A 25,696-nucleotide genomic window follows, 5' to 3' on the forward strand; every position below is an offset into this window, starting at 1 on the left:
CTATTTTATACTATATAAATATGCAGTTTTAACAATCAACACTAAGAAATCCAAGGAACTGTAAAAAACACACACAAACACACACACCCCAGCCTATAATTGAAATGTCTTGGAGTAGAGGAAGGTCTTAATCTGGCACCAAAAAGTTAACAACATTGGTATCAGGCAGACGTCACTGGGGAGTGTATTACATAATTGGCAGGCTTCCACTGGGTCCTCTCCCTCGTTGCCATCCTCCTAAGCTTCCTTGGAGGAGGCACCCAAAGAAGGGCTGCAGTTTTCTATCATAGTATAGTGTATGGGTTGGTTCATACCAGGTGATGTGCTCCATCAAATATGTCATAAATGAACAAAAACAGTTGCTTTCTGTTTTATGGATACAAGAAGCAATTACTGCTAATGCCGAATTGAATGGCTAATAATTTTCTTCAAAACTTAAAGTGAGACGCTAATCTGGATCCTGTTCTACCACGGTTGTCCACTCATTGTAGTGGTGGGTCTTTGGGTTCAGCTGCTAGTAGTAGAATCTGCCAGGCATGTGTTTTGATGCTGCATTTTGCTTTCCTATTTTAAGTGCAGTTTGAATATGCTATTTTCTCCTCTTCACAGGAATCTGCCCAAGAGAGTGTCATTACACGAGACAGTCATCGTACGTTCCCAGCACATGAATATTTTAAAGATACAGGAGGAGATGGGCAGGAATCTCTGTATAAGATCTGTAAGGTATGGCCAGACCTGTATGTAATGTATACTGAAAAGTCTGATAAGATTTTTTTGTGATACGAATTTATGCAGATATTTTGCATATGTTAAAACAATTTGCATGCTTTATACACAATATCTGGATATTTAAAGGTATTGATATTGTGTACATTGAATCATTGGTGAAAATGGAGTACAGATAAGAGATAGGAATAGGTTGAGCTTCCACAAGTTATGTCAGGAAAAACTACCTTCTGTTATTAAGGAGCAAAAGCAAAATGTTATTAGGGAAATCTTTCTAGTGAAATTATTGATGTAGTACACCAGCTCAGTTAGCAATACATGACTTGTGTTACTTTATTGATTTTTTATCATGTTATGTCTCACTCCAAGTTGGTCAGAATGGCATTCTAAGTATATATTCTAAGTAAGTTGATGGCTGGCTTTCTTTCAGGGAAGAAGCTCCCAGCCTAAGTCTCTTAGGGTTCAGATTTCATGGAAACAGACATAGGCCCACTTTGGGTTATGAATATCTCAGCTTATTAAGATTTGAATGAGCTTTTGGGTGTGAAGTCAGCTGTTTCATTCCTCCCTTTGTGTGAACTGAAAGCAAATGAGGTCTTTCATCAACCATAGTTTCCCATTTCCTCTGAACAGTGAAACAATGGTTATCAGCTTCAGAACTTGCCAGGAGATTAATCCAACTTCAAACCATACTTTAGTATCTTGGTTTGTTCTAAAGCTGGTAACCATAGGTCTTCTTCGTGGTCTATGTGGGGCTTTCACAGGAGGACCACTCCAGTATTGAAGGCCAGCCATTCGTCAGTGATGTTTTGTTCAGCTCAGAAACTGATGAGGCAATGGACACTGTACAGAAGGCCAACACCATCACTAAACAAATTGGTCTGAGTCCACAGCCCTCTTTGTATTGGCCAAGGCAATGGTACCAACAATCCGCATAAAGACAGTCTTCCCAATCCCCTGCAACAGGCCAGAAATGTCAGTTCCCATCGTCCAAGTGCTGCAACACCCACTGAAAGCAGAACCATGGAGGCAAGAGTTGTCTTGACTCCCACCATTCCATTTCTCCTCCTCCTGTCTGTCACTCTTTGACTCTCATTTATCTCTTTACCTCCAGTTCTCATTTATCTCTTTGCCTCCAGGCTTGGAGGCAAGTAACATTGGATTTGTGAGTTCTCTCAATAGTTCAGGGGAGATACAAAATAGAATTCCAAACTCTTCCCCCACCAGGACCTATCAGGATCATGCCCCTCTCGCCTACACTTTTTGCTGAATTACCACACTGCTGTGGAAAATGGCTATGGAATTGGTTCCTGGCTGGGATGCAAGAAATGGGTTTACTCCCATTATTTTACCAACCTGAAAAAAAGATGGTGTTGTGCTGCAGCCCATCTTGGATCTTAGAGAAGTGAAGCACTTTATCACACCCAGACATTTCAGGATGGTCACTCTCTTTACCATTATTCCTAGGTTTGCATCACTAAACATAAAAACACCTATTTCATATCGCTATGGAGAACAATGTATTTATTTATTATTACATTAACATTCTGCTTTTCCCCCTCTTACTATACTATACTATACTATACTTCTTTATTGTGATCCATAGATCCATGAAAAAACAAGAATCAAACATGAAATCATACAGTTAGAGCTATTATCAACTTTAGTCTAATACACAGAGAGCTCTAATCCTGGCCGCCACTGTAAGAAATTTAGCAACAGCCAAAGTTACTCTTGAGGACTTATCTTCCAACAGAAACTTAACATAAAATTTGTCTGAACTTCTGTACAGTTTGCTCAACAATGGGGTGATCATAAGATGGCGGGCCTGATTATAAAAGCTACGGGACAGAAGGATATGCTCCATCGTCTCCACTTCCATGTTCTTACAGGGGCACCGTCGTTCCTGATAAGGGACACCAGCATATCTGCCCTGAAGTAATTCAATAGAATAAACATTGCATCTGGCCTTGGAGAAAGCAATACGATATTTAGCGACCGACAGGTTCTTTAGATAGTCAGCCAGCTGAAGAGGCCCAACATAATGAACGTGCAATGCACTGGGAGAGCAAGAAACATGAGAGCGAGTGCGTAAGTTGCAGAAAGCTATATCCCACAGTCTTTGTTTAACAGATTTAAAAGCAAAATTCAAGCCCAGATTAAGGAGGAGGGAAGAGGAGAGACCTATTGAAGCTGCCTTCCTGGCAAGAAGCTTGGACCAGCTGTTCACATAGTTGTCCTGAGCCAGACATAGAAGCAGACCTGAGCCCCCCCCCCAAAAGACTAACTTCCATCCAAAATTTTAAGGTGGACCACCAAGCCCTAAGCGAAAGAGAGCTTTCCCTGGTTTCCAACAAAAGTACAGAATTAGGGACACACTTTGGGAGTTGAAGGGTCCTCAAAAACCTTGTCTGTAGCCTATCTATCTCAGATGTTAATCTCCCTATCCAGATATTGGAGGCATATAAAAGCTGAGCTGCAGACTTGGCATTAAACACTTTGATGGCAGACGGTATAAACATTCCCCCTTTAGTAAAGAAAAAGCATGTTATTGCGGCTGAACTGACTGAAGCTTTATTAAGGGTGGCTGATCTATGGGCACTCCAGGACAGGGTATGATGGAATAACAGCCCCGGGGGTGCGGGGGAATCTACACTACTGCTTTAAAGTGCTTTAAAGCGCTTTATAACAGTTTTGACAACTGTTGGGGCCCAGGACACACTGCATATACAGTTTTCAAAACGTTTTCAAAGTGCTTTAAAGCGCTTTAAAAGCAGTAGTGTAGATCCCCCCCAGGTAAGAGAATTTTTTCACTTGTTCCAGGATATGCCCATCAAGGGACCACTGACGTTGAGAAAATCTATTTTCAAAGACCATGACTTTAGATTTCTCAAAATTAATTTTCAGATCGTTGGTCAAACAAAAGTTGGAGAATTTCATTAAAAGATGTTTCAAACCAGGTCTAGAGCGGGAGAGAATAACAGCATCATCTGCGTAAAGTAAAATAGGAATTTTCCTTGCGCCAAGTTTGGGCAAGTGTCCTTCGTGGTCAGACAGTGCCTCCTCAATATCATTTATGTATAAGTTAAATAGCGTAGGTGCGAGGATACAGCCCTGTCTTACTCCTCTAGACATAAGAATTTCATCTAAAAGCTGTCCCTGTGTGCCACATCTAACTCGCATCCTGCTGTCGCTATATAGAACCATTATAAGATTAAGAAGTCTTTTGTCCACCAGGATCTTATCTAATTTCTCCCATAGTTTAGTTCTAGGGATGGAGTCGAAAGTGGACTTCAGATCCATGAAGGCGACAAACAGTTTGCTACGTAGAAATTTAAGATGTTTCTCCGATAAGTGAAAAAGTATCAGACCATGATCAGAGGTGGAGTGATTCTTTCTAAAGGCAGCTTGGGCCTCTGTGACAACATTATTGGCCTCGAGGATGTCAGTTAGTCTATTAGATAGAAATTGAGCATAGAGCTTGCCTATTATTGAGAGCAGGCTAATAGGTCTAAAATTCCCATGGTCCTTTGGATGTCCCTTTTTGTATATCGTAACCACAATTGCGTGTCTCCAACTATCAGGGATTTTGCCAGATTGATTTATAACAGTAAAAAGGGCGGCTAACAAAGGGGCCCACCAATCCTGATTGATTTTAATAAATTCAGCAGGGATAAAATCTATGCCAGATGCCTTACCCCCTTTAAGTTGTTGGATTAATTCGATCACATTTCATTTCATTTCATTTCATTTATTGCATTTTTATACCGCCCAATAGCCGAAGCTCTCTGGGCGGTTTACAAAAATGAGAACTACAACAATATTTAACAATATACTAATCAGCAACATCACAATAATACTCAAAAATATACTAAATACAAGTTCACAGCAAAACAAACCAGATAAAAAGATAAAAAGAAAAGAAAGCTTGGTTGGAACAGCGTTTCTCCCCTGAAGCAGCGCCTCTCTTCAGCTCCAGCCTTGCTTTTAAAGCCTCCGGGGGGGGGGGGGAGGGGAGCAGGTGGAATAGGTCACCCTTGGTGGATCACTTCCTCCTTAGAGACTGAATTCCAGGGGGCGGGGAGAGGAGAAAGTGACATCCTGCATATCAGCCTGAGCTGATTGTATAGTGTCCGGGTCGGTAAAAATGGCTCTGAAATGATCCTCCCAGACCTGAGCTGGAATTGTGCAACTAGGTGCTTCCCTCTTGCAAAGAACCCAGGGTGACTTACATAGTCCTCCTCTCCATTTTATCTTCACAACAAGTGTGAGGTAGGTTAGGCTTAGAGTCAGCAACTGTTCCAAAGATAGCTTTATGGCTGAGTGGGAACTAGAACCCAGATCTCCCAAATCCCAGTCCAACTCTCAAACACACCACACTGACTCTCTTGCCATTGTTTCCTGCATTCCTCATCAGTATGAACAGATAACAGTTCAGTGTCCTATCCTTTGGGCTGGTGACGGAGCCCAGGGTAGTTACCAGATATAACTACCAGTTCTGCGTCCAGTTCTGGGCTCCACAATTCAAGAAGGACGCAGACAAGCTGGAGCGTGTTCAGAAGAGGGCAACGAGGATGATCAGAGGTCTAGAAACAAAGCCCTATGAAGAGAGACTGAAAGAACTGGGCATGTTTAGCCTGGAGAAGAGAAGATTGAGGGGAGACATGATAGCACTCTTCAAATACTTAAAAGGTTGTCACACAGAGGAGGGCCAGGATCTCTTCTCGATTCTCCCAGAGTGCAGGACACGGAATAACGGGCTCAAGTTAAAGGAAGCCAGATTCCGGCTGGACATCAGGAAAAACTTCCTGACTGTTAGAGCAGTGCGACAGTGGAATCAGCTACCTAGGGAGGTTGTGGGCTCTCCCACACTAGAGGCATTCAAGAGGCAGCTGGACAACCATCTGTCAGGGATGCTTTAGGGTGGATTCCTGCATTGAGCAGGGGGTTGGACTCGATGGCCTTGTAGGCCCCTTCCAACTCTGCTATTCTATGATTCTATGATTCTATATAGGTGTCATTGCAACTCACCTCCACCTACAAGGAATATCAGTCTATCCCTCACAAAGTAAGCTAATAGTTTGGTGATCACCGGGTGCAGTGTAGTGGAAACACCCTCCTCCTCCCTTGTCCACAAGAAGAAGTGTTTACACCCATCCAGAGTTATAAGCTATGGGTGTTTTCTGTTGGGAAGGTCAAGCCATGGTTTAAGGTCTAAACGAAGGACGCAGACAAGCTGGAGCATGTTCAGAGGAGGGCAACCAGGATGACCAGGGGTCTAGAAACAAAGCCCTATGAAGAGTGACTGAAAGAACTGGGCATGTTTAGCCTGGAGAAGAGAAGATTGAGGGGAGACATGATAGCACTCTTCAAATACTTGAAAGGTTGTCACACAGAGGAGGGCCAGGATCTCTTCTCGATCCTCCCAGAGTGCAGGACATGGAATAACAGGCTCAAGTTAAAGGAAGCCAGATTCCAGCTGGACATCAGGAAAAACTTCCTGACTGTTAGAGCAGTACGACAATGGAATCAGTGACCTAGGGAGGTTGTGGGCTCTCCCACACTAGAGTCATTCAAAAGGCAGCTGGACAACCATCTGTCAGGGATGCTTTAGGGTGGATTCCTGCATTGAGCAGGGGGTTGGACTCGATGGCCTTATAGGCCCCTTCCAACTCTGCTATTCTATGATTCTATGATTCTAAGGCTAGCAGAAAACCCTGGCTTGGCATGACATTTGAATTGAACCTCTGTGATTTCTGAATTGAAATGGCAGGCAGTTTGCTCTACAATGTTTGTTTCAGAAATGTGAAGCTCATTAGCTTGTGCATCTGAAGCTTTCATTCTAATGAGAGATCATTAGTGTGGTGAAGAGACGGCTATGATGGACACAACGCCTACAAATGTTGCAAAATGCACACATTATGAAACACTTTTTTCAGAAGAAACCATATTGCATTCTTGAAGGCACAAGAGCAACATGACAGTGAATCATGGCAATCTTTAGAACTCAGACTTCTGTAAGAATTGTTAACAATCGCCCTGTGTTCATGTATATGAATCTATTTAGATATTATCATAATCTTAACCTACCCTGTGCAGCACTGATTCAGAACTAGATATCTCATGTTGCCTCAGCTCTCTTAAAACAAATGGTAGAGCCTTCTTGGTTTTAATCCCAGTATGATATGCTTCTATAGTCTTCCCTATGACTCATATGGTCCTATGTCCTTAATGATTATATTATTTGAATATTCTATATCCTGGGCTGGAAAGATGCCAAATTTTCCTCATATAAAGTGGCTTTTCAGTATAGGCTCTGCATTGAAGGATCCAAACCAAACAAGATTGCTCCTACTTTGCATTTGGAAGCTTTAACAAGAACTCTTGTTTGTTGAATTACTGGCAACAGTAAATCCTGCTTGCTGACAGATGACTCATCTGCTACGTATTATCTCAACAGGCGAGGAGGAAGCCATTTGAGACTTCTCCCTGTGCCATCCTAAATATCTTGGTAAATTACATGGTATAGTTTTGCCAGTGGGGCTTTTGAAACAAAATCCATGCATACACCTCATGGAAAACAGCAGTATAGAAGGTGGCATCCGTTATTTAGCAGAGGAACATTTTGTATCCATGTAGAGATTTCATTTGTCTTTCTACCTGAAAAGACATTTCTGCCTTTGTACAGCGAGCAGGAATGTTCACCTTCATATATCTTGTTTTGCTTCCACACATAAGAATTAAGCACCCTACCCGTTCCTGTGATTGTACAGAACTATTCTTTCAAAGAACACTCCAGTTCACCTTTTACTTTCCTGTCAGTTCTTCTACGAGTTAGATTCATTTTAGGGGGTGTCAGAAAAAAGCTAGCAGCTGTGGTACTTTTGTTGGCTAGAGATGAGTCCTGTCATTTTAGACCTTTTTTTTTTACTCTGCATACAAGGAAAGATATAAATAGTTTTTCTTCTGTGAGATTGCTTCAAAGACCCAGATGGTTTTATTACATTATACTATGTGATTTTAAAAGTAATTATTTCCTTTCTTATCTGGTTACTTGAAATGAATAAAGGATTTACCATATTGAAAAATTAAGAACTTATCTTCCATGTGGAGCTGATATGGTGGTAAAAATAATAATCCGTGCAAAATTATGAATAGAGATAGCATTTTCAGTAGGAAGGCTATTGTGTAATGTGGTAGAAAGGCATAAATGCTCAAGGACACTCAAATCTTTGGGATCCTTGTTCTGGTGGTGTGTTAGTGAAAAGGATATTATTTCATTCAAACGTAGCTGAAGAAATTGGGCAACGCAGTTCAAACACAGGAAATACCCCAGCACTATTAATTAGCCCCCAGATTCTCAAAAACATAAAGTAGTTCTCTTTAATACTACTGTCATCTTAGCTCCAATGTAGGAAAATACTGTTTCACATTGTTACAACTCTATCCAGGCAAAAACAGGAACAGAAGTGCCGTATTAAAAATACATAGTTGTCATAAGTATTTCTGTAGTTCTCACATTCCATGTTGTTGTGCTATTATAATGATGTATTATTTTACAATTTCCTGTTACCTGCTTTGGGATTTTTAAAATAGGTAGAGATATATAAATATTCTAAAATAATAAATAAACAAATAAAGCAATCTTATGGCCCCTAAACAGCATCTTGAGGGGTCATGGGATAGTTCAGATTCCTTGATCCAAGGTCGGAGACAATGTTCTGAACTTGAACCCAGGAGTTTGAGCTCCCTGCACCCTTCCCCTGTCCCTTGCAGCTGGCATGGAGAAAACCACGCCAACTGTCTCTCCGAGGTTGCAGAAGCGACATCTGAGAGGAGGAGAAAGGGGAGGGGGGTTCTGTGGACTGGAAATGGAGGGGATTGGGGTGGCCAGCTTATAAAGAGTCTTCTGGCCTCTCCACCCTCCTTCCTTCCCCCTCCACAGAGCCCTAGCTAGACAGATAAAAACACCCTTCTAGCAAAAATGCCAAGTTGGAGAAGTGTAGAGGCGAAGATTGCCTCTGTACTCCTCCTGCTCTGCATAGGATGCCTGTCAGGCTCTGAGTTCCAGATTGTGCCCTAAATATCCATACCCTGCCCATAGACACACTGCACTAGGGTATCCTCAGCCACTGCCCCTTGTGGATGTTCCCTCCAGAACCTTCTCTTTTAACCAACCAACCAACTGCTCATCCTTCCAAAATCACCACCCTGCATGCAAAGCATTCCTCCCCACCCCCTTTTCTCTCACTCTTTTTTTTTTACTATATTGAATCACCCATTCAAATGTAACTGTGTGCAGGCACATGCACATAGTTTCTGCATTTTTATTCATTAACTTAACCTTTTCTGCCTTGGCTCTGACCTCTCCCTACTACAAATGGGTTTGATATGTAATGGGGATAATAGAAATGCAGCTGCTATATAAGGATCTTGACCAGCACTGAGTCTTTAAGATACCACAAGACTAACACATTTATTGTGGCAAGTACTTTCATTTTATTGGATGCAACTGATGAAGCGAGCTCTGACCTACATATGCTAATGACATAATTAATTTGCTTGTCTTGAGGCTATCACAAGACTTTTTTTTTTCTGCAGCAGACTCACATTACTGCTACTGTGGAAGAAGGCATCTCTTAGTTTTGCAATGTAGCTTTGGATTTTATTGTCAAACGTCCATTTTCCCCAAAAGGGAGTCAACTTGGCATTCCAAAATCAATGCAATAGTTCCACTGTGTGAATTATTCCACATGCTTTACAGAAGTATCTCACCACAGAAACTCAGAAACTGGCAAAGCAGCATGTGTTGTGAATGGACCTCTTTTGCAGCGATTCTAGAGCAGAGCCCCCCAACTTCTTTGGACCCATGGGCACATTGGGAATTTGAGAAACTGCTGTGGGCACCACCACAAAATGGCTCCCACATTGGATGTGGCTAATCACATAATGCCTGTTGTGGGGGCCTGGCTAGTCTAGGGTGACCATATGAAAAGGAGGACAGGGCTCTTGTACCTTTAACAGTTGTATTGAAAAGGGAATTTCAGCAGGTGTCATTTGGATATATGGAAAAAGTGGTGAAATTTCCTCTTCATCACAACAGTTAAAGCTGCAGGTACCCTGCCCTCTTTTAAACCTGGTCACTCTAGTGTAGCTCCTGCACCTTTAACGGTTGTGATGAAGAGGGAATTTCACCAGGTTCTCCATATATACAAATGACACCTGCTGAAATTCCCTTTTCCATGCAACTGTTAAAGATATAGGAGCCCTGTCCTCCTTTTCGTATGGTCACCCTAGGCTAGTCAAAAGTGAGCTAAAGAGGTGATGGGGAGAGAGAAGCAGCAAGGCTAGAGGCTTGGCGGGATGGGGAAATAGCAAGGCAAAGGAGTAGAAGGGGAGAGAAATAGCAAAGCTAGAGACTAGAAAGATAAAGTAGACTGCCCTAACATAAACACTGGCAGATGTGTACTTCTACACCAGCCATGCCCAACGTGGTGGTTGGCTGGGTAGTAGCCCAACACATCTGGAGGGCACCAGGTTGGAGAAGGCTGTTCTATACCAGGGATAGGGAACCTGTTGCCCTCCAGATGACGTTGGACTTTAATTCCCACCAGTCCCAGCTAGCTAGGCAATGGTGGGGGTTGACGGGAGTAGTCATTCTTCAACAGCTGGAGACCCACCCTTGCTCTAGACATTATTTACGGTTTCTGATGTGGTGCCACTCTCAGTTCTGATGATGATTGTTCATTTTTAAAATAGCTGGCAAATTAAAATAAAAAATCATGTATCAGCATATTGTGGTGTGCACAGAAAACAATATTTGGTTTGACCCCACTTTGTAAAGCAGGTGGTTCAATTCCAACCAGCTTTGGGCATGGCCTACTTCACTGTGTGTCTCAAGCAGAACCTCACTTGGGAAATCGAAGACTCTGTATGTCTCCTCATAGCTAACATGCGAAAATGAACAATTGGCTATAGCTTTCTTACTTTTTAACATAATTAGAACAGTTTTTCAGATATAGTTGCCCCTTCTGAGTGGATGAAGCCTGCCATATATCAGAGAAATAGGGCTTTCTGTGTTAGGTGCCTTTCACAATTTGATATATTTTTAAAGGGATGGCTAGCTTTCCCCCCTCTTTTTTTCTTGCTTTTTTTGGGCAGAATTGGATTAAATTTGCATGCATAGTTGTCAGTTCTGAGGGGATGATGCCTGCCAAATTTCAGACAGATATGTGAAGGCTTTTGTGTGCAAAGGATTATGTAAAGTTGGGTGAAAGGGATTTCCTTATTCCTCCCTATGTTTTTTGGGCCAATTGGTATAAAAATGGAGTACATCGCAGAGGTTCATTGTAGATTTCACATTGTATCAAGTCATCCTTTACAAAGTAGATCCCTGGATTTTCAGTATTGACCATCAAGACTATGCTCAGCGGCTTACAGTTCATTAATGTAATACTGTTAAAATGCTGAAAACAATCTCTTACTGAGAAATTTGCTGTATATAAATCACAGTATCTGCTTCCAACCATTAATATTGACCATGCATATGATCAAAGTCTTGCTCTTGTAAAGAGTGGATGAGGAGCTGCTGATTTTGCAAATCCAGCTGTTTTATGTCAGTGGATGATGGGTGTGTCAGAAGTTGCAAAGCCATGGGAAGAATTTAAAGGCATTATGAGAAGTGAGCTACTTTAAAGAAATTGGTGCACATCAGGAGAAAACAAAGGGGTTTCAGAAGTCATTTGCAAATGGTGTGTGGAACTTTGCTGTAACCATAGAGAAGATAGGGAATCCATACAGCATCTTGAGGGGTCATGGGAAGCGATGATCCAAAGCTCCTTGTTGATACATTTCATCTCTGCTACTGGTACTTCTGTAATTTTACAGATGGTGATGTTGCTGAGGGCAATGATTGCCAGTGGCACCCTAAAGTCAGACTGGCCCCAGTCAGTCAACACGCTAGACCATGCTGCTTAACCACAAAATGGTTAACGGAATGCATTTTGTGGTTGAGCAGCATGGTTTAGCGTGTTGTCTGAACAGAGCCAATGTGGGTTATTTGGCTGCTTAACATACATGCATGCCATTTTTCTTTGCTACTGTGGCTCTGACCAGAATGGGTTTATAGGCTTTTAGTCTGCTTCAGGAAAAGAAAGGAGATAAAGCTTGATCCCCCCGGATATATATGTGTCTGTCTGTCTGTTGTAGGTGATTGATGTCTAGCATCAGTCAATGCCTTCTAGACAAATTGTATGCTTTTAAGCTTTGCTGTGCTTTTATTTATTTATTTATTGCATTTATATACCGTCCAAGCTCTCTGGGCAGTTCACATAAGATAAAACATTTAAAAACAATATACAAAAAATAAAACCACAAAAACATGCAACATTACTCTTTGCACGGATCTTCCAGATGCTTTAGACAGGGCCACAATGTATGAGGTTTCATACAGTTGGCTTTTGGGCTTTTGCTGAATTTCAAAAGCAGTTTATGATATTCTGGTTAAGTCTGCTCACAGCAGGCAAGTGGATTTGTCTGTGCCATCAGCTGAATTGTGAACATGGAATTCAGCTGATGGTACACCCATTATCAACTTCAGTTGGTACACCAGCTGCACCCATTCCTGGACAGGGATAGCCTACCCATGGTCATTCATTCAGACTACTGTAATGTGGTCTGTGGGGCTACCCATGTATGTGGTTCGGAAGCTGCAGCTTGTGCAGAATGCAGCAGCTAGGATGCTCACTGGGACACCTCGCTCAGCCAACATTAAACCTGTGTTAAAAGACCTGCACTGGCTGCCTGTTAGCTACCAAGCCATGTACAAGGTTATGCTATTATTTTACAAAGCCCGGTTTATTGTTGTAAACCGCCCAGAGAGCTTCGGCTGTGGGGCGGTATATAAATGTAATAAATAAATAAATAAATAAATATAAACAACTTGGGACCAGGATACCTAGCAGACCGCCTTCCCTTATATACACCCAGGCGACATTTACAATCTTCAGAGGAGGCACTTCTCATCGTCCCAACACAGAAAGAATGTTGCCGTGAAGAACCTCGAGGGCAGGGCCTTCTCTGTAGCAGCCCCACCCTCTGGAAAACCCTCTCTCTTGCGGTTCAGGAGGCGGAAGATGCAATGACTTTTAAATGCCTCCTAAAAACACATCTTTTTAAACAAGCCTTGCCTGGACTGTAATTTATTATGGTTTTATGTGATTTTAAAGTTTTAATCTGTATTTTATGGTTTTAGTTATAAACTGCCCAGAGAGCTTAGGCTGTTGGGCTGTATAAATATGTAATAAATAATAAATAAATAATAATTTAATATTCACTGTTGTACTAAAACTTTCCTTTTTATTCCAGGCATATTCAGTATATGATGAAGAAATTGGTTACTGCCAGGGTCATTCTTTTCTTGCAGCTGTTCTTCTACTCCATGTGAGTAAATTATAAAATCACTGTTTTTGCTTACTGTGCCAAAGCATCGAAAAGGTTTATACTTCTCATATCTCAAGTATTTCCAATACTGCGTTTCCCTTTCAGATTTAATCCTCTTTACCTAATGCCACTTCTGAGAGTATAGCTTGCTTTTGTCCAGAAAAAAGCTAGTAGATCAGGAGTAATTCAGTTCTGTGATTAGCTGTTTTTAGCATCCTCTTCCCTTTTCAGTGTTTTCTCCCATCATGATAGCCTTTTAGTTAGGTGTGTGTGTGTGCGTGCGTGCGTGCATGGAGGCCCTGCATGACCAGGAACCCATTTCATTAGGTGCAAAATCTTAAAAAGCAATAAAAAACCCTATAGGAAAAACAAGTGGCTTGCTCACCTGTTACTCAATTTGGCCACAATGGTACATGCACTAGTAACCTCAAGACTGGATTACTGCAATATGCTCTATGTAGGGCTGCCCTTAAGGCTCCTTTGGAAGCTGGAGCTAGTGCAGAACACAGAAGTTCACCTGTTGTCAGGAGCTGCCCCTTTTCATCATGGAACTCCTATTCAGCACTGGCTACCTACTCACTACCAGGCCAGCTTTAAGGTTTTAGAATTAGTGTACAAAGCCATAAACAACTTGAGATAAGGTACCTGAGAGAGCACCTTCTCCTTTACCAACCTGCCTGGTCACTGAGGTCATCAGAGGGCAAGTTCTAGGTTATTCCACATGGAACAATGGCCCAAATGGATTCCACCTGGAGAAGAGGCTTCAGTGTGGTGGCCCCCTTCTTATGGAACTCCCTGCCTTTGGAAGTCATTGTGCTGTTTCTGGTGCCTTTTGAAAACATTTTTATTTCAGGAAGGCTTCCTTGAGAGACTAGCCATGGTTTTATCAGAATTCTGTTTCCTTTTAAAAATAGTAATAATTTTTACATGGTGTTTTATTCTTTTATCTATTTTGTATCTTTTATTGTTCATAGTTCCAGAATTTGTCCAGATATGGAATGCTGTACAAATGTTGTAAATAAAGAAAACAATAAATAAACAAACCTGCCCTATCCCCCATAAACAAGCCTACTACCTCAGATGTAGTAGAGCAGAGGATAGTACCCTACTGCCAGTCTTGAAATAAGATTCCACTGCTAGTCCAGATGGCTTCTGGGGAAAGGGTGCCATCTTGTTCCTTGCCTCAAGCAGCAAAATGTCTTAGGATCATCCTGTGCAGCAAGACAACTGCTTATTTAGTGCCTACTTTGAGGAATGCAGACAGGAGCAACACAGGCACCTAAGTTTGTAGTAATCGCAATTTTAAATTGGACGGAGACCATTTTCAGGAACATCTGCATAATGTCAGGTAGGAAAAATTGCATTGTCAGCCACATGTTACTGAATTTCATCATCATCGCTAGTGCTATAAACAAAATGGCGGGTGCATGGGCTGGGTGGCCTGTAATGTATAGGATATATCCTGCTCAAAAGGAAAAAATTAATTCCCATTTCCAGCAAATGAGTTCTACGTACAATATTTTATTACTAGTGTAAAGCCCATGCCGCCATGAGTGCTAGTCGTCCTGCTCCTTTCCTGCTTTTTTTGCCCCTCAGTCCCTTCACCAGAGCAGCTAGTGAGTGATGCAAATGTGGCTCATGCATAGTGAATTCCCCGTCCGGAATTTACGTGCGGCACTGCCCTGTCCCCTCTGTCACACACCCTCCCCCCCAGTTGGCTGCCTCCGTCCCCTTCTCCATCCCTGCTGGCGGTGACAGCCTAACTGTGTGGCTGCACCCAGGGCCCACCTTCACACCGTGCTAATTGGCCAATCAGGGCTGTCAGACATCCTGCTGACAGAGGGGCTGCCTTTTCTGTTTTGCATGGAGGAAATGAATTTTTATTAAAGCTCAAGCTTTAAACTTTTTAGGAAGGAATTTAAACTTTAAAGGGATAGGAAGGGATAAAAAAAATAAAAATGAACATGTTTGCAGACGACACGCTGTTAACTGTTAAAAATTTAGGTGAAAGATTAGGAAGAATTGAACAGCATTTGAGAGAATTTGAGGAAATTACGGGTTTAAGAATAAATTGGTCAAAATCGGAATTAATGCTATTTAATTATTCTAAAAAGGAAGAGAAGGAGTTGGAAAGGAAGGGAATAGAAATGAGATTTAAAGAACAGATTAAATATTTGGGAATTATCATTACAAAAAACTTGGAGAATTTAGAGAAGGAGAATTTAACTAGATTGAAGAAAGAGGTTTTGGAAAAACTGACAAAATATAGATTGAATTTATCATGGTTTGGAAGAATAGCATTAATAAAAATGAAAATTTTAGCAAAGATAAATTTTGTTTTTAGGATGCTTCCAATAAAATTTTTGGAACCAGAGTTAAAAAGTTGGCAGAATATTATAAATAGTTATTGTAATGGGGATAAGAAAGCAAGAATAAATAAAAATAGATGGTATCAGACTAAAAAAAAAGGCGGCTTAGGGCTCCCAAATATTAAACTATATTATGTAGCCAATAGGATAAGACATATAGTAGAAGCGATCTTAGGAGTAGGAGGTCTAGATTGGATGGAAGATTCAGTTAAAACTAATATAGACCTGAAATTGGAAAATATATTTTTTAAGGAAGAGGGGAGACATGGGGGTTTAAGTATAGGTAACCCCCTTTTAAGGAATCATTGGGAAATTTGGAGTAAATATAAAGGGGGGCTGCTCCCGAATAACTCCCCTCTATCACCGGTAATAATGTTAAAGAATTCCCCCGAGAATTTAAAGATTAGCTTGAATAAAATTTTAATAGAAAAAAATAAAATGAAATTAAGGGATTGGTTAATTGGGATGAAAACAAGAGAGGAACTACAAGAGGTGTTAAAAGAAAAGAAATTAACATGGTTAAACTATAGACAATTGGAACAATGGACGAAAAATTGGTTAAGAGATAATGGGGATTGTAGGGAGTTAACGAAGTTTGGGGAATTAATTATTAAAAAAGAAATTGAGAAGGGAGAAAATAAAACAATAAAAAGATTAATGAGTGAAATATATAGAATAATGCTTGAGGAAGGGGAGGCGGGAAATTCAGGAAAGATGGGAGACAGATCTGAAGGAACAGATAGGGCAACAGAGTTGGGAAGGATTATGGAGACAAAGAGTGTTGAAAAATATGTCAGTGAGAATAAAAGAGAATTATTATAAAATTATCTGGAGGTAGTATTTAACTCCGGTTAGGTTAAATAAGATGAGTAACCAGCACTCAGCAAATTGTTGGAGAGGTTGTGGGGGGAAGGGAATGTATTTACATATGTGGTGGGAATGTAAATTTGTGCAGAAATTGTGGAAGATGGTGTTTAATGAGATTGAAGAAATAGTTGGAATGAAGATTGAAGCGACACCAAGAGTGGCATTACTCTCACTATTTGAAAATTTAAAGTGTAAAAAAGAAACAAAAGAGTTGATACCAAATTTGCTGACTGCTGCAAGGTTAATTATATCTAGGAACTGGAAGATTCAAGGGGATTATCATATTGAAGAATGGTACAAAGAAGTTTGGGATATTGCTATTAATGATAAATTGACATGTAATATTAAGGTAAGAAGAGGTATAGCAAAGGCGAACGAATTTGATGTGATATGGAAACAGTTCCTAATTTTTGTGTTTTCTAAGGGAAGTGGAAATCCGCCACCAGAAGAGATGCTAAGATTCTGGAAACAGGAGTGATCTCGAAGGGAAGGGGGTGCACTGGTTAGATTATGTTGATTGTTTATGGATAACAAGCAGTTAATACTTATATACTCAAGTAATTTGTTATGTAATTGGTTGTATTCGTTGTTTAGTTTGTATGTTATGTTAAGTGGCATTATTTGAAATTTAAAAAAAAACTTTTTTGAAGTTTCAAAAAAAATTCTGCATGTCTGCACTCTCAAGCTTCAGTTTTTAAAATAAAAATGATCAAAATTGGTCTGGTAAATCTCTAGCAATAAGCCTTACACTACCATATTCTTAGATAAGATTTTTTTTTGTATTGTCGTTGCCTATAATCCTCTATGCAAAAGGTGTTCTAGTGCTAAAGATAGCATAATTTTGTTCATTTAAATCATCCCGATGCAGATGCCTGAAGAACAAGCATTCTGTGTGCTGGTGAAGATTATGTATGACTATGGCCTGCGGGACCTCTATAAAAACAACTTAGAAGACCTTCGCTGCAAATTTTACCAATTGGAGAAACTTATGCAGGTAGGACCAGGATCTTTATTACTACTCTACAGATGCAAGTGCTGTAGAATTCTCAACTCTTTTGAGAACTGATATTTGTGATGATAAATGTAGATTCTAAATCCACATTTGTTTTATACCAAAAGTGGCCTGCACATTCCATATCAAAATATTGTGTTATCTGTATTATCTACTAACTTCCTTCTCACTAAATGAGAGACCTTTCAGGTTTCTTTCAGATTTTATTGGCATAAATAGGATATTTATTTACAGATATACTAGTTGAGACACATCTATTAATATAAAGTAGGTGGTACAACTTGGAGCTTGCTTGTGTGCTGCTTTTTGATGCAGATTGTAATTAAATGCATTATCCTCAATTCCTATACAAATTTAAGTCAGGAAGAGAGAGTTAATGAATGCAGGTAAGTTGAATTGATGATGAAGAATTGACTGAAGGAAGAATTCAGGTAAGAAATAGTTTTATCTGTCTAAAATGTATATAGACATAATGACATTTGGAAATTGAATATTTTATTGTAAGCAGCCTGGATAGAAATAAATCTTGTGTTGATACATCAGAAAGCAAAAATTACATTCATCTTTCTCTTTCATCTCTTTTTCTAGGAGCAGCTGCCTGATTTGTATAACCATTTCTTGGAAAAAAACCTGGAAGCTCATATGTACGCATCCCAGTGGTTTCTCACACTCTTCACTGCCAAGTTCCCACTCTGCATGGTCTTCCACATAATTGATTTACTACTTTGTGAGGTAAAATAAAACTATCTTCAATTGGAAGATCGTTGTTTTGCATGAAATGAATTGGACTCCTCTTTGTTATTCAATTTTATTAAATGGGAATGCTCTTGTACACCATTCTTTTGTGAGTTTCCTCTGCTATCTATCTTACTGGCTTTTTTGAAAAGATACATTTGTATAAAATCTTCCCATATTTCTGTTTAGGTACTGGAATTATTGTGGAACTTAATGCCATTTCTTCATTCTAAGATTTGTTTATATATTTAAGGTTAGTTCTGGATAAAAATGGAGAAAGCCATTAAATAGTATCTGCTTTTTAAAAATGTGGCTTGGGGTGCTTCAGAAAGTCTGCTCCCATATCATGGATCTTAAATCAGTTTACTTTATTCACTTTAGTTGGTCCTTTAATGTTCAAACTGGAAGGAGCCGTGGATCTGATTCAGAAGTAACAAAGCAATGTTTGCTGTTATATGCATGAACTATGGCAAACTCTGGGCTTAATGTACTCCAGTCACACACACAGGGAAGACATTTTAAGAGATTGGGCATGGTTTGTAACAAATTGCAGCTTTGTGTTTTACCTAAGAAACTGTGACTTGTTCAAACCAGGATATCAAACCAGGATCAAACTGTGTTTTGACATCATGATTTGTTAGTTAATGATGGTTTGTATACAAATCACATTTTCCCACATTCAGATGAAACACAAAACTGCAGTTTGTTAGAAATGATGTCTGGAATCTTTAAAAGCCCTGAAATTCAACCTAGAAATATTTTAAATAAATAAATAAAATCTCCTCTCTGTGTGAAGGAAAGAGGAAGGGGAGGGGGGGATCTCTTGCAGTTATCCACCTTAAAGCATCCCTGACAGAGGGTTGTCCAGCTGCATCTTGAATGCCTCTAGTGTGGGAGAGCCCACAATCTCCCTAGGTAACTGGTTCCATTGTCGTACTGCTCTAACAGTCAGGAAGTTTTTCCTGATGTTCAGTCGGAATCTGGCTTCCTGTAACTTGAGGCGCGGATTGAGAGACTAGCTCTGGTGCTGATAAAAATGATTAAAATCTTTAATAATTCTTGTCTGCTTGAAGTTGATGTTGCTCTTCCACCTCTTGTGTTTGCCTTTGTTGTTTGCCTTATTCCTTGGAGGGTGGACACTCGCCACTCAGCTACACTTACTTTTTCTTCCAATAGTGCAACCAGCTTGCACTTGTTGCACGTGCACGCCATGTTGATTTCAGGCAGGAACACAAACATTACTCACACTTTGCAGGTCAGCACCACTGGAGAATCCTTCCGTCCATAGTCTCTATTCCCTTTTTGTTTCTGCTTTTCCAGTTCTATTGGAATAGCTTGTGCTTTTTCCTGTCCTCCCTGAAGTTTGTTCTGTCCCCTACTATATGAGCGTGTTACAAGGAAACATTATTTTGATTAGGGACCCCTGTTTGCTCTCCCTGTCTGTACACTCTCTCTCTGGGGCTCGCTTCCTTATGTACCTTCTAGACCAGCTGGGGCAGCTTCCTCTGCTCTGCTTTGCTCAGCTAGGAGTCAGGAAACAGAATGAAACTCTTCGCCCACTCAGCTGCTGAGAGCAATCAAGCCACGCCCCTTCAGGCCCAGCAGCAGTTCTCAGGACACTCAGGAGCACATGGCGACTTTGAATAGGCAGTCTCCTGGATTTACTCGAGGCCTCTCTCCTCTTTGCCTTGGTTTCCTCCTCCACTACACCTCCCCTGACAAGCTCATGTTTGCTCTCCATGTTTGCTTGCTTCCTTCTGTATCTTCTAGACCAGCTGTGGCAGCTTACAGTGTTCTGCTCTGCTCAGTAGGAGTCAGGAAACAGAATCAGTTCAAATAAATAAGGGATCTCCCCTGTTCATCGCTTCACGTTTCCCCACAGTGAGGGCTACAAGGGGTAGTTTTAATGCTTTTAAAACTGTAATAGTTATGTTTATGTGCATTAAAGCGTTATATAAACTGCCTTGTGAGGGCCATTTGTCCAGAAAGGCTGGCTATACCTTTTTAATAAAACAGACAAGCCCTTTCTCTGATAGGAGGAGGAGTTTGTACTAGGCCCAGAGAAATAATGCTAAGGCACTGCTTGAAGTTAGCTCTAACTATTTTGCCAGTTTGGCTGCTACAGCATACTACGATGAATGAAAACCAGGAAGGTTCCCACATTTGGGAGGAGGAGGATAGTGTGATAGCTCATAGGGATGTGACTGATCACCAAACTATGACTTAGTGTTACGTCTGAAGTGAGCCAATATCTTTTCTCATCTTATATTTAAGACCTATTTACTTATTATTTCTATAATGGGTTAAAGTGGTCACTATTGCTTATTGGGTCTGATACTTTGTTTAATTACTATTACAATTCTGACCTCTAGTGGATGAAATGTAAAGATAATCTTTTGGCAACAATCTAATCTATTGATGTGCTTATTTAAACTAGTACAACTTTATCTTATTTAATTGTACCAGACCATGACTGGGATCGAATGCAGTCACTGATTGGTTTACATGACACAAAAAGCCACAGTGGGTTGTAGTAGTGATAAACTGTCCTTGAACTGTGCTTCTTTGGAATGCAGGTGGGCATCATACAATTTAACTCTAATCTCTCTCTCTCTCTCTCTCTCTCTCTCTCTCTCTCTCTCTCTCTCTCTTAAACATTAATCTGGACATAGAAAGCTAGATGTCAAGAAATGCTTTAGGGTACAATTCCATGAACGTTGAGACTTCCAGGGAGTTTTAGGGACTCTAAACATGGATGGGGTTGCACCTTAGTCTAGCTTTTTCTTAATGTGTTAATTTTGTACGCTGGGATGTTTTTTGTTTTTTTTACATAGCTTGCTGCTATGTAAGGTGGAGTTCTTAATTATTTGTGGTAGTAATGGTAATAAAAAATAGCTTTATAAGCAGTTCTGATGCCATTTCTTTCTCTCTTTTTAGGGTCTGAATGTAATATTTAATGTAGCACTGGCTCTTCTAAAGGTAAGCTATTTCAGAATTATTGTTAAACCACACACAGTCTAGCAACTTCTTCTGCTGCCCCTTATGCCTGGAACGCTCTTCCAGAACATTTGAGAACTACAAGTTCAACCACAGCTTTTAAAGCTCAGCTAAAAACTTTTCTTTTTCCTAAAGCTTTTAAAACTTTATTTTGTTCTGACTTTATACTGTTAGTTTTACCCTACCCAGTGCCTGTTTACCCTACCCTGTGCCTGTTTGCATTCTCTTCCCCTCCTTATTGTTTTATTATGATTTTATTAGAATGTAAGCCTATGCGGCAGGGTCTTGCTATTTACTGTTTTACTCTGTACAGCACCATGTACATTGATGGTGCTATATAAATAAATAATAATAATAATAATAACTAATTCCACAAAATGTATTTGCGCACACAAATATTCATATTAAGAAATACTTAGCAACAAATAAAAAGTTGTTCACATTTATGTTTTCCCATAGTGGTTCTAAAAGAACTAGCTTCTGGTTCAAGTTCTTATACTTGATTTCTCTCATAAGTTTGTTCATATATAAAGTTTTCAACAACTGTTCAGCTGTGGTGTTTAGAATCTCCTCTGGGCCACTAGACAAGAACGTTTTTGTAAACTGGAAGACAGCAGGTTCCTTTAACCTTCTTCTTTCCAGGTAACAATGAGCTACAAAGGATGAACACAAATATATGTAGTTACGAATGCCATTAAATTTTGTGTGTGCGTGGATTAATACACAGCAGGATTTCTCTAGCAAAACAGTAAGGTTCAGATGCTTCATGAGGCAATACAGGACCGGGGCATCTTTATTAGTCTGAAGCACTCCATCTTCAACAGAATTTGGGCCTGAAAGACTCAGGAAAAATGTGGGTGGATGGAAACTAAGTACAATTTGCAACTTTGCACAACATCGTGGGGCACGTCTGTTAAGGAATCAGCCTTACCTTCCAATTTTCTGGCTTTGTGGAGCTTTAGCCAACTTGAGATTGCCTTAACTCTGGTCTTAAACTGGCAAGATTTTTTTTTATCATTGAATATAATACAAGTTTGATTATAAAAAAATCAAGAAAAGTTTTGAATTAAGTAAGTATGGTCATTTGGTTATATCAATAATTTCTGATTTGCTGTTTTGTATTAAATGATATTGTTAATAAAATATTTTTAACAATTAAGAGTTCTTTAGAGACCAATCCTGTGGGCCCTAGACAGTGTCTGAGGGGCCATAGGATATAATGCATCTCCTCTGAGGCTGGAGACAGAACACCAATGTCAGATGAAGAGATCTAACACCCTCAAGCCCATTCAACAAATGCAGAGCTTTCCTGTGGAGTCCCAACCTTGGGAAAGGAGTAAATGGATGTGCTGGGGGAGGTCCAGAGTGTGTAGAGGGGGGAGGCCATGGATCCACTGGATCCAATGGCTTCTCATCCCTGGTCCCCACCTGGCAGTGCAAAGGAAAACAGTGAGACAAAAAGGCTTTTGTTGTTCTGCCCTGCTGCCAACAGCCTGACTAGGCATAGGATGAGCAGAGAGTCCTCCATCTTTTGGATATCTAGCCCATAGGATTGCTTTCTTAATCGACTGATTACCCAAGTAGAAGAAGAAGATGATGATGATGGTGGGCCAGCTACATCCCTATCTGGACAGGGATAACCTGGCTTCAGTTGTCCATGCTCTGGTAACCTCCAAGTTAGATTACTGCGATGCACTCTACGTAGGGCTGCCTTTGAAGACGGTTCGGAAGCTGCAGCTCGTGCAAAATGCAGCGGCCAGATTGATTTCGGGAACCAGAAGGTTCGACCATATAACACCTGCTCTGGTCCGCTTGCACGGGCTGAATGTATGTTTCCGAGCCCAATTCAAGGTGCTAGTTTTGACCTATAAAGCCTTACACGGCTTGGGACCACAATACTTGACGGAACGCCTCCCCCGATGTGAATATACCTGGTCACTACGTTCAACATCTAAGGTCCTCCTCCGGGTGCTTACTCCAAGAGAGGCTCGGAATGTGGCAACGAGGGACAGGGCCTTTTCAGTGGTGGCCCCCAGACTATGGAACGATCTCCCTGACGAGGCTCGCCTGGGGCCAATGCTGCTATCTTTCCGGCACCAGGTTAAGGCTTTCCTCTTTGCCCAGGCATATGGCAGCACATCTTAATCACCCACATGTTTAGTTTTTTAACGGTTTTTAATGCTTTATGTGTGTATGTTCTGTGTTTTAGAATTTTAAATTTTGTATACTTGTTTTTATCTCAATTTTAGAATTTCTGTAAACCACCCAGAGAGCTCTGGCTATGGGGGCGGTATATAAGTGTAATAAATTAATAAATAAATGGTGATGATGATAATTTATTTATTACCCACTTCTTCCTCTGGATTGAGGCGGGGGTAAAACATTTAATACAAAAATGCCATATAAATCAAATGCATAAAACTGATTAAAAATATATAAAACCAAGACAATATAATAATCAAATGTCTTAAAATTCATCTGAGTAGGCCTGCTGGAAGAGACTAGTCTTTATAGCTGCCTTAAACTCGGAGGGAGTATTAAATTGATGAATCTCTCCCGGAAGGCCATTACACAGTCTGGGAGTAGCAGAAGAGAAGGTCCTCTGGGTAACAGTTGTCAGCCTAGTTTTGGATGACTGGAATAAATTCTTCCCAGAGGACCTGAGTGTGCGGGGCAGATTGTACAGGGGAAAGCGATCCCGCAGGTAACCTGGACCCAAAGCATTTAGGGCTTTAAAGGTGATAACCAACACTTTATACCTCGCCCGGAAACTAATTGGCAGCCAATGGGGTGATTTTAATGTTGGTGTAATATGGTCACCCCTAGGTGTGTCGTTGACCAACCTGGCAGTCATATTTTGAACTAGTTGAAGTTTCCAAACTTAGGTACAAAGGTAGCCCTATGTACAGCGCATTGCAGAAGTCGAGCCTTGAAGTTACCAGCACACCTCTGATATAAGAAACAGAAACATTCAGAAATGTTCCCTGGGATGGAAGTGAGAGCTGCCAACTAAAATCAATGGAGAAATAAAATATGTTAATGTACCAATGTGTCCACCCCACTCCCAAAACCTCAAATGTAACAACAAAGAGAATTGTTCCTGCCCTTACTAATTCTAGTTCTGCCCTTACTAATTCAGTTCTGAAACATTAAAAAAACAAACTCCCTAATGCAAATTCCTATGCCAATGCAGTACATTGACCCCATGTTACAGGTTGGAAGGGGATGTGGCTGGGAGAGAATGGGTTATAACTTCACTGAACACTGCAGGTCAAGCTCAGCATGGTTTTCAAGAACACTACAATGTTTATTATTTATTTATTTATTTATTTATTTATTTATTTATTTATTACACTTATATACTGCTCCCATAGCCAGGGCTCTTTTGGGCAGTTTACAGAAATTCTAAAATTAAGATAAAAACGAGTATACAAAATTTAAAATTCTAAAACACAGAACATACACACATAAAGCATTGAAAGCAAAACTAAACATGTGGTTGATTAAGATGTGCCACCATAGGCCTTTGCAAAGAGGAAAGTCTTAACCTGGCGCCGGAAAGATAGCAGTGTTGGTACCAGGCAAGCCTCGTCAGGGAGATCGTTCCATAGTCTGGGGGCTACCACCGAAAAGGCCCTGTCCCTCGTTGCCACACTCTGAGCCTCTCTCGGAGGAGGCAACCGGAGGAGGACCTTAGATGTTGAATGTAGTGACCGGGTATATTCATATCGGGAGAGGCGTTCCGTCAGGTATTGTGGTCCCAAGCTGTGTAAGGCTTTATAGGTCAAAACCAGCACCTTGAATTGGGCTCGGAAACATACATTCAGCCCGTGCAAGCGGACCAGAGCAGGTGTTATATGGTCGAACCTTCTGGTTCCCGAAATCAATCTGGCCGCTGCATTTTGCACGAGCTGCAGCTTCCGAACCGTCTTCAAAGGCAGCCCTACGTAGAGTGCATTGCAGTAATCTAACTTGGAGGTTACCAATGGTTGTCCAGTGGTATTATATATCTGCATTTTATTATTGTTAGCTGACTTGAGCACCATTTTTGGTGGACAGGTGGGATATAAATTTAATTCACATATAATTAATATTTAATGAATATATAAATATTAGCACCCCTCCCTATTGTAGATTGGGCTGAAGCTCAGAGAGAGCAAGGCTGTAGTGACATATATTGCTTTTGCCCCAACATTGCAGATTGGGCTAAGAGAGTAGTATGCTACAACTCTGCAGTGCAGCTCACTGTTTTACCCCCTATTGCAAGTTAGAGGGCTGTACTGAGAGAGAGAGAGAGACAGAGACAGGGAGAGAGAGGCTAACAGCAGCCCTGCAATGTAGACCACTGTTAATATTGCAAGTCAGAGATGGGTCTGAAGCTGATTTGGATTCCAAGTCAAAAATCCCCCATACCTTTCAGGTTGCAGCAAAGATGATTCTATTTAAATTTTCCCCTTAGATATGCTCTTAGGCCATATGAAGCACTCGGTTGCATACAAAAGCCTCATGCTCCATTGACTTGCATGCACTGGTTGCTTTTTTAAATGTT

The 25,696-nt window shown here is 40.6% G+C and overlaps 1 protein-coding gene across 3 annotated transcripts in view; it reads left to right on the top strand.

The window, feature by feature from the left end:
* Window positions 1-25,696, top strand: part of RABGAP1L (RAB GTPase activating protein 1 like) — a 206,038-nt gene that overhangs the window by 103,705 nt on the left and 76,637 nt on the right. For all 3 annotated transcript variants that reach the window (XM_063133853.1, XM_063133843.1, XM_063133871.1), the window contains 5 exons: window positions 610-723; window positions 13,093-13,167; window positions 17,272-17,397; window positions 18,004-18,147; window positions 21,088-21,129. In XM_063133853.1, coding sequence (XP_062989923.1) covers window positions 610-723; window positions 13,093-13,167; window positions 17,272-17,397; window positions 18,004-18,147; window positions 21,088-21,129 — 501 coding nt within the window. The remainder of the gene's footprint in view (window positions 1-609; window positions 724-13,092; window positions 13,168-17,271; window positions 17,398-18,003; window positions 18,148-21,087; window positions 21,130-25,696) is intronic.

The sequence above is a fragment of the Elgaria multicarinata genome, chromosome 1 (genome assembly GCF_023053635.1).
Source record: "Elgaria multicarinata webbii isolate HBS135686 ecotype San Diego chromosome 1, rElgMul1.1.pri, whole genome shotgun sequence".
In the NCBI taxonomy this organism is placed as follows: domain Eukaryota; kingdom Metazoa; phylum Chordata; class Lepidosauria; order Squamata; family Anguidae; genus Elgaria; species Elgaria multicarinata.